At 29.0% G+C, this 10,170-nt stretch overlaps 1 protein-coding gene across 1 annotated transcript; it reads right to left on the bottom strand.

Moving 5' to 3' along the window:
- Nucleotides 1–427: 427 nt before the first annotated feature.
- LOC111616224 (transforming acidic coiled-coil-containing protein 1-like) lies at nt 428–9,580 on the bottom strand. The gene is made up of 9 exons (XM_023357652.1): nt 9,408–9,580; nt 8,777–8,829; nt 6,899–6,974; nt 4,690–4,732; nt 4,439–4,610; nt 4,304–4,363; nt 4,050–4,231; nt 3,858–3,969; nt 428–559 (listed from the first exon to the last, which is right to left on the bottom strand). Exons 5-9 carry the CDS (start codon nt 4,508–4,510, stop codon nt 443–445), a joined length of 543 nt encoding a protein of 180 aa, XP_023213420.1. The 5' UTR covers nt 4,511–4,610; nt 4,690–4,732; nt 6,899–6,974; nt 8,777–8,829; nt 9,408–9,580; the 3' UTR covers nt 428–442.
- Nucleotides 9,581–10,170: the final 590 nt, after the last annotated feature.

Raw genomic sequence — 10,170 nt, 5'->3', positions numbered from 1 at the left:
CCACCCCATCATTTTCCATATATTGTAAATGCTAGTTTTGATTCATATAGAATCAATCTATTACATAAATTAAGAGTTAAATGTACAAATTTTAAAAATACACCTAATTATTCAATTTTAATTCTCAATTTAATTTTTATGAAATGTAGAATACACACATTAATTAAAGCATAAATATTACTCAATAAATATATTTACTAAAATCAAAAGTGAATTTTTAAGTTTTAGAAATATTAACCATGCATTACATCATATTTTATTTCCTTACAGCAAACTCTATAACTTCATTTGAATATATTATTTCATATAAATCTATGCTAACAATCATAAATGTTTAGCCACTTTCAACAAAAATCATTTCTGGCAAAATTTCTTTATACCAATAATCAGAAAAATGTTCAAATGAATTTAATTTTTTCTAAATTTTAGTTAGTTTTAAAACCTATAGCAATGAAATACAATTTACCTGTTTGTAACCCTCGAGAACACCCTTAGCTTTTTCATATCGCCGATGTAAATCTGCAAAAGCAGATTCTACATTCTGTAGATCTTCTAATGCCTAATAAAAATATCAAAATAGCATAATGCAATAAATAATTTAACAAAAGACAATGCCATAAAATTTTAATTAAAAAATAAATTAAGATATTTTCACATAATGTATTTCAAATTATATATAAAATAAGTTATATTTTTAAATGTTATAATTAATGTAAACTCTCCCTAAAGAAACTTAAATTTTACTACTTTAAAATAATTTTTTTTTTTTTACAATTGCTCATGCCATTTATATTCTATAATATTCTGAAATGAAATGAATGTATAATTCTCTATAATGAAATCATTAATGAAAATACAAAAGAACTTCATGTTAACTGATAATACAATTTTACACTTATCACATTTGGATCTGACTAATTAAAATGAATAATTCATAGTATCTAAAACTTATTAATAAAATTTAAAAACAATCATTTTTCTACATTATATTCATGTCAATAAGATCCACAGAAAAATATTCTTCAATGTTCATTTTATGTTACTAAAAGAAAACGGCAATTACATATTTAAGCAGATACACAAATCATACAACATAATTTTCAAAATAAATTACATTTGTTATAAAAATTATTCACAAGTTTTTCAGGAGATATTATAGTAAAGCAATTATTTAAACGAAGAATTATTATATATAGAATGTATCTATAGCATCAAATGTACATGAAATTAATCTAAAAAATTATATACAAAGTGCAAACAATGAAAAATAGTTAACTTGCTAAAATACAATTATTAAAAAACTGTTTAGAAAGTATATTCAAATACTTTTTCAGATATGCCCACTCTGAGAAGAGGACCATCAGTAGCAGTGGGGATGGATGGGACGTGCTCCCCCTTCCACTCCCTGCTCCCAATTTAATGTCATTGCTCCAATTTTAAGATATTCATAAACTATCTTAATTTTGATTCTAAAATAAGTTCTAATATTTTCAGATTATCATCCAAAACAAATTCTAAAATTATGTGATTAATTTTATAAATGTAATTAATATTACTTTTTTTACTTAATGTACACTGCTGGCCATTAAAATTGCAACACCAGGCAGGAATGATCGTATGAACATCAAAATCATATGAAAGGAAGAAGAGGTTGGGATATGCAAATGATTAGTATTTCAGTGCATTTAGACAATGCAGGAGGGACAAACGACATCTGAAGCACTGCATAAAAGAAAAGTTGTGCAGTGGATTTCTCATTCAGAAATCGCTTTGTAAGGTCGGGGTTTCATCAGAATATCGTGTTATGCCTCGAGTAAGAAGAAGAAATGCTTACCAGCAAGTAGTGGAATTCAATAGAGGCAGGATCATTGCCTCTCAAGAGTGTGGATTATCATTCCATGATATTGCAACTCGCACTGGTCGAAATCCAACCACTGTCATGCGAATATGGAATCGATGGGCTGCTGAGGGTCTTACTGAACAGCATGCAGGATCTCAATGTCCTCCCATGACTAATGCTCGAGAGGACAGACATATTGTGAGGTCGGCCGTGCAAAACCGTACAACCACATCACGGACCATTAGTCAGGAAATGAGCTTGTTTGCAGCACGTCTAGTATCTGCTCGTACAGTGCTATGATGTTTTCAGCAGCGTGGACTGTCAGCACGGCGACCATTACTTTGGCTTCCCTTGACAATGCAGCATAGAGAGAGACAGCAACTCTGATGCGCTCAACGACAAAGCTAGATACAGGAGTGGCACGATGTCATCTTTTCAGATAAGTCCCGGTTCTGTGTGCAGCATTCTGATGGCCGTATACGTGTCTGGAGGCTCCGAGCAGACCGCTCATCGCCTGCTTGCATTTGATATTGACTTAGGGGCCCTGCACCTGGTGTGATGATATGGGCAGCCATTGGTACACGACACGCACATCTCTAGTTCGGATCGATGGTAATTTGAACTCAGGTCGGTACATTTCTGACATTTACATCCAGTGGTTGTGCCCTATCTCTGAGGCCTGCAAAATGCCATCTTCCAACAAGATAATGCAAGACCTCATGTTGCATGTCGAGTTCTGACCTTCCTCGATACAGAGGATATTCAATTGTTGCCCTGGCCTGCATGGTCTCCAGATCTCTCACTAATTGAAAACATCTGGTCATGGGTTGCTGAGAGACTGGCCCGCCACCCCTCTCCTGCTAATACAGTTGATGAAGCATGGCATAGACTTGAAGCAGCATGGAATGAGTTGCCCGTTTCTGTCATCCAAACCCAGTTTGACTCCATGCTTAAACGGATAAGGGCCGTTTTAGCCGCCGGGGATGGCAACTGTGTCTACTAATTTTGCACCCCTGTAAACCCCCAAACTGCTTGCAAATTTAATCATTTTGTCTTTATGCCCATACTGTTTATGTACAATAAATCTTTTTTTTTCTTTTTTTTAATCAAAGAAGACACAGTCTGTCCAAAAATATTTTTTGAAAAACCACTTTTATTCTTATCATGTGTTCCAGAACACCTTCGACGACCGGACCTTTCTTTTGAGGCTACTAGGTCGTCAGGTTAAAACATTCCTTAAAAAACACACAAAAATATCCAATTAAAACAATAAAAGTAAAAAGTTGGAACTGGTGGTCTTACAGACGTCTTAAGTTTTCATCCTGTCCAGTTAGGGAATTTCACGCCTTTATATCCACTTGGTAAGTGCGCTGTTAATATATCCGAAAATAAATTTCTTTGCATGTCCGATTGTGATGTCAGAAGAGTACTGTACACGTCATTTTTAGATGCAAGCATGCGTCATTTTTGAACAGGCATGTCCATGCAACTTGGTCTTACACAGAAAGAATTTTTAGGTAAACCCTTAGCTACTTGCAAATTGGAAGCACTTGCTGTCTGTACTGTACATTCCATGTCATTGGTTTTGAACTTAATGGTTTGAGACTTGGCATATTGGCTATTCTATGCAAACAAATCTACACATGTGGCATTAGTGCACTTATTTGAGAGCATAAAAGATTATTCTGTAGTTTTTAAAGTGTTATCCATAAGTCCATAATTTACACTTGACTTCCTTAGAAACTATGGAAAATCCATATTGTAAGGCATCTGCTTTTATTTTCAATAATAATACAATCAAGACTAATGCAGAAGAAAAGTAACAGAATAAAATTCTGTTCTGTTAGGAAAACAATTCCTTCAATAACTATAATTATTTTGAATCTTGAATAGTGTTCTAATTTTATTCATGTAATTTAATGTATTTATATAGAGTAAAGAAAATTCAATAATATAGCAATACATTTAAAACTTTAATTATTTTAATGATTAGTAACTGAAAATATTTAATACTTACTTGGTCCCTTTCTTTAATCAATCTTTGATTTGTGGCTGTCATTTCCACCCTTTCTTGTTCTTTTTGGTCTTTAAACAATGAAAACATTTTTGACATTTCTAATGCAACAAAACTGAAATAAAATTGAAACTGTTCAATTAAATAATTAATTAATTAATTAAAGACAGAAATTATCATATTCTTTAAGCAGACCTTGCTACTGCTAATGCTTGCTTTAGTGCAATATTCTGGTTTTTTAACTGTTGTTTTTCTTTATCATATAATTTTTGCTTTTCATTCCACTCCTTATCTTTTTTTATTAATTTTTCTTGATACAATAATTCTTGCATTTTCAAAGCTTGATTGACTTCATCCTCAGAAAACATTTTTGTTTCCTAGAAACAAAATTCATTAAGTAATTATTAGCATATTATGTACATTTAATTAATATAACATGAATTTCTTACTTGCAGGGGATGAGAAGAGCCATTATCTAATTGCTGATTGGCAGGATTACAAGAGTCTTTCTATTTGTAGGATTTTTATACATAAATTTTAAATTAAAAACAAATAATAATATTTTGATTGAATAAGTCATTAACCTTTTTTGGTGAGGGGCTGAAATCAATCAATTTTCCACTTCCAATAGTCTGTTTTGCCATATTGCCGACCATCTCTACAGAAGTTTGATCATTTCTATCACTACTTTTGTTTAAGTGTTTTGGTGAAAAATTTTCATCAATCTGATTATTTACACATTGATCATCTACACACCTAAAAGAATTATAAAATTTTTATTATTATTATTATTTATTTTATAAACTAGTATTTCATATTACAAATATTTGCATACTTGTTTGATGAATCACTCTTCTTATTTCCTGACTGATGCTTAACTAAAAATACAAATTATATCATTATTTTTCTACTTGTTAAATTTACAAAATGATAGAAATTATATATTTAAAAAACAAAGTGCATAAATAGAAAAAGAATAAAGACTAGGATCAAATAAAAAAGTATAGAGTATAAAAAATTAATCCAAGCTAATTCAATTAAAAAATGAATGAATGTAATAATGTTTCATTAAAAATTTTGGTTTTTATTTCCAAGATAATAAACCATATTTCCTCAAATCTAAACCACAAGTTTGAAACTGATTAAGATGTAAAAAATAAACTGTTCCAGTATAGCAGGGTGTGCTGAATGCTGCTATTGATATTAAATACAACCATTTTAATTTATATCTTAAAAGCTGATAAATTTATGACGCAATAATTAGCCTCCTAATAAATAAACAATAAATGACGCAATAATTAGCCTCCTAATAAGCTACAGACTCTTGTTCTTTTCATCACTATAAAGTGAATTTAGAAAACTAAAAATAATTATATACATTTAAATGATAATCGTAACTTGACTATGCATCAACTGAACATGCTGCTGACTGACGCTTTTAATATGCCATTTAGAAAAATCGTTATAAAAAGAACCTCACTAATAACGAGAATTGCTTACATTTAAAATCTGAGCTTTCTAGACATGGAAGTTTTTTCTCTAGGAGCACCTGCAGTGCTGGACGAAGAAAAGAAGAAAATGCAGCTTTTTTTTTGGCAATTTTTGCACTTTTCAATTGCTTATATTTCGGCAACTGCTTTACAGAAAATCTTGATATTTTTGTACACTATCTAAGAAAACAATTATCTTTTGAATGAGATATTTGGAATTACTTCAGGTGTTTAGGGCATAGAAATCAACCCCCAAAAATCAGCAACTGACTTCTGTATATATATAGTCAGTCAGTGACTTTTTTACTTGGTGGGGAATCACTGTCATGACTCAGTCTGTGTGCAACATTCCCTAAACAATAAGTGAATAAATGAAACAATTTCAGCATCCTATCGGATGGTTTAATAATTACAATCCATCATCAAGTAAAGGAGGCACATCTTTTGTTTGAACAAGTTCTTTTTTTAAAAGACAATTTTTCATATCATATCAATTCTGCCTTATTTATCAAATAAAAATAACAAATGTTAAAATAAACTAAAAAAAGTAAAAAGAAAATAATTTTAATATCTTGATTTTAAGCTTAGTTCATATAGAAAACAAATCATTATGAAAAGAGAACATTGTTGCTGTTTACAAATACTTTGTAAACAGCAACATTCTTTCCAGTAATTTTTCTGTTTTGAGAATTGTAATCACATTTGAACAAAAAGTTTTCCACTAGCAAAAAACATGTGCCACTAATTGGAATAACTAATCTCCCAAAATAAGAGAGAAAAAGACTTAAGAACAGCAGTTACAAAGAACTTACTTTTTAATTATGTTATCATAATCATCATAATTAATTTTGGAATTTTCTTTTAATATGTAAATGGACAAAGCTAACATAAAAAACTTATTGTTATCAATTATTATTTTGTTTTAATAACATTTGCTATAGTCACTTTGTTGTTTATTTCTCATTTTGTAAAATGTCAGTGAAAATCAAATTTACTATGTAAAATTAGCTAGATTTTTGCATTGTGCTTTCACCTTCACTAGTAAATATCTGTATAAACTAAACTTAGTATTCTCTACGACCAAAAGAAGCTTAGCAATCAACACTGGAATTCATTTCATCATATATTATCCATATATACTGGTAATTATTTTTTATTCAATTTTTTTCTGAATTTATTTCAACACTTATCATCATCATCATCATTAGATAAATAAGAGAAATAAAGTAATATGATAAAATAAATTGTTGTTTAATAGATATTTTTATCTTTGACATAAGAAATTAGATATCCTTCTAGTAATCCATTTCACACTTACAATGAAGTATAACAGAAAAATGTCATTTTAATGTTTGAGATAGATTCTCTAAACTGCATACCATAAGTATCATGATTTTAATAGATGGTCCACAGGTGCAGTTATTGAAAGGTTTTATTTGTTATAGCAATTTCTGCAGGATTCATTGTTTCAGGTTAGAGAGAGAAACATATAGTAATTTGAAAACAAATTTTATTACTAATTTAAAATTTGAATATTTAAAAAAGTTAACAAACCTGGAGAGTCTGATTTCAAAAGTGGATCAAACTTTACATATAATGAAAATCTTGCTAAAGTTGATTCTTGTAAAGCCTAAAAAATTTAATATAAAAAATCAAATTATATAGCCATAAGACCAAATACATTAAAATATAGTGTGCAATCATTAAAAAAGTACATTACTATAACAACAATTTTCATATTAACTTTTCATTAAAAAATTTAAGCGGGGAGGGGCAATATTCTGTCAAAAATTTTTCTTTACATAAACTAACCATATATACAGCATGACACACAGCATACTTCACTCTTACAAACCTCTCATATATTGAAATTTCATATGTATGTATAAGCTTATCCATTATTTCTTATGGTCAAAATTTGTACCTCATAATGATGTTATGAGTCATCTTATTCACAATCCCCAAATAACATTGAAGTGCTACAAAACCCCCTATTTACTTAACAACCAATATGATTCTAAATGAACTAAAATAAATAAAATGAAAGCATTAATTACGTTATTCACTACTATAAAAGAAACTAATACAAAACAAGAAAAACAAATATGGAAATTATTAGACATTATTTACTTAATAGAAAGAAAACAGAAGTTAGTTGAAACAATAAGCAAGCAGAACATAATTTAAAATAAAGTAAAATAATTCAATTAATGAAATTCTAATCACAATGTAATATATAAAGATTACTAAACTACACTAAATGATACTATCCCTAAAAAGCAAATATAAGATTGTGAATGAAACAAAGGAAATGAAGACTGGAACCTATAAGCCAGGGGTCTCCAAAGTTTTTCACAGCAGGCCAGATAACTGAGATAATGATGAGCGTGGGCTGCATAACTATTTTGTTCAATACAGTATACTGTATATGTTACCGCTAAAGCTCGAAAGTTGTTAATCTGCAGATTAACTAGGGTGATCTGTTAAAGTTGTGAAAATTGTTCCATTTCTTAAATTACCTAGATAATGTGCAGAGTATCTAGGTAATCCACACATTACCTACTAGGCACTCGGTAAAGTGAAAATAAGATCTTTGCCACAAATAAATGTACCACAAATAGGTGTACTTGTCGCAGAAACCAATTGCTATGAAATTCAAAGTGTCATCAATCTTTAGACTGCACTAATAAGTAAGCACAATTGGATAATGTTACCTATGGTGAGTAAAATGGCGGCTCGTCTCTGATTCCAGCAAAGAGAANGTGTGCCATGTCGAGTCATGTCGAGTCAGAGGTGTGCTGCAAGTAGAAAAAGGTTGTGGAACACTGCTCTACTGTATATGATATCCTATGATGATGACATGTATTTAAAAATGTTTTTAATTAAAAGAACACTAAGTTAATTTATAAATTTAGTGTTGTGTGACAATTAATAGGCCAATTTAATTACATATATGATTTAATTTGAATTTTCCAAACTACATAGTAATAATTATAAATTAGTTCATAAAATGTTTTATTTTGTATGTTAATGTACAATAATCTTCAGAGAAATTTATGGTCCTAAAAATATTCTTCAGCCTTGGATATAATGTATTTGTATCATAATACACAGAACAAAATACAAATCTTGGTTCGTTCATCTGATAATCCTGATAAGTCATATAATAACTCACTTTCTTGAAATTAAATAAAATCAAAAAACTTAATCTGACCTTTTCTGTTATTGAGAATAAGTAAGTTAAAAAGTGAAAGTTGCAATCAAAATAATTAAAATTTGATAAACAATTATTTTTGAATGCTATAAACACTGACATTTCTTAAAAATTTATTACATGGGATTTCTGGAAAATTCTATTAGAACACCTAACATATTAATAATACTATTTATAACAAAACACATCACAGAATTATAGTGTTAAATAAAACTTACAGTACTATTTCCTGCTTTTTGAAGAAATTCAAATGCAGAGGGATCTTTGAAAACTAAAAATAAACAAAGTTAATACTTAAATAATGTAATAAATATTTCAACTATTTCTTTAAGAAATAATTTAATATTTCATTTTCTCATATTCCTCAAATTTTATGTGAAGAAATAAAAATTGAAAATTATATTTTAAAGCATCCTTCAATTTAATAATCTAATAATATATTCAAAACCAAAAGATTTAATAAAACCTATTGCTTTTGTTAATTTGCTTAATATATGAAAATTTTACTATTAAACTATCATATAAACTATTTAAAATTCAACTTTTTTATATTACTGAAAGTCCTGGATGAAATTAGCAGTAAGGAATCCAAAATTATTTTCTATTTATCAATATATGAATCTTCATTGTAATAAATCAATCAAATTTTACTAAGTTTTTAAGTCAAATTAGTCAAATTTTATTAAGTTTATTTGTCAGATTAATAAATTTTGTTCATTTTAGATTTAAAAATTTAGACATTTCATAAAAATTATTTAATTGTAATAGTATATTGTAAAATTTTTGGACTATGAGTAAGAACAGATATTCTTTACATATCCATGTAAACATATAAATTATCGTTCTTACATTCTGCAGCAGATCTGAATTCCTCTTCAGTAAACTGTGCAACATCTGGACCAGCTTCACTTTGATTAGACACAGATCCTAAGTTGCCAGATGAAATATCTCCCAAATCTTTAAAATCTAATAATTTTTCTTTGTCGTTTTCTGTGGATGTTGTTCCCTAATAAAGTTTAATATTAAAATTAATAAAATTCACAAAAAACCTTTTATTTATGTATAAAATTTATTGAATACACAGAGTATGCCATGAATAACTTTCATAGGAAAGAAATGGTGAGAAGTTCATGGTGTATGTCAGTGTCCCCTCAACATGAAAAAACGATTACTAACAATTTATATTTTGGGGGGCAAAAAACAATTTTCTGGGCGATATAGTAAAACATTATACTAAGAATAATTAGATATTTTATTTGTTATATCGTACAATAATTAAACAAACAACATTATACTAGTCACTAGTCTATTCAATGCAGTACAAATTTGGCGTTAGCCTTGGCCCTCAGCATCGGAATTTTGAAGTGATGGGGACGATACTACATAACGGTTTTATTGAAGGGGGCGATACTAAGTAACGGTTTTATGGAAGGGGGCAACGATTCATTAGAGGTTGAGAAACACTGGTGTATGTGAACAGAAACTGGTTTTTTGCATGAAGAGGAAATGTATTGATTAATTCATTAATTCCAGAATTTAGTAGTTTCATTTTCTCAATCATCAACAAATTAGCAAGTATTAAAGGATAATACAAATGACAAGAATTTAATAT

This window comes from Centruroides sculpturatus, unplaced genomic scaffold (genome assembly GCF_000671375.1).
Source record: "Centruroides sculpturatus isolate CEXI.00-Female unplaced genomic scaffold, Cexi_2.0 scaffold2953, whole genome shotgun sequence".
NCBI lineage: Eukaryota > Metazoa > Arthropoda > Arachnida > Scorpiones > Buthidae > Centruroides > Centruroides sculpturatus.
Note: the sequence above shows the minus strand (reverse complement) of the source record. Positions and strands in the feature narration are given on the sequence as shown.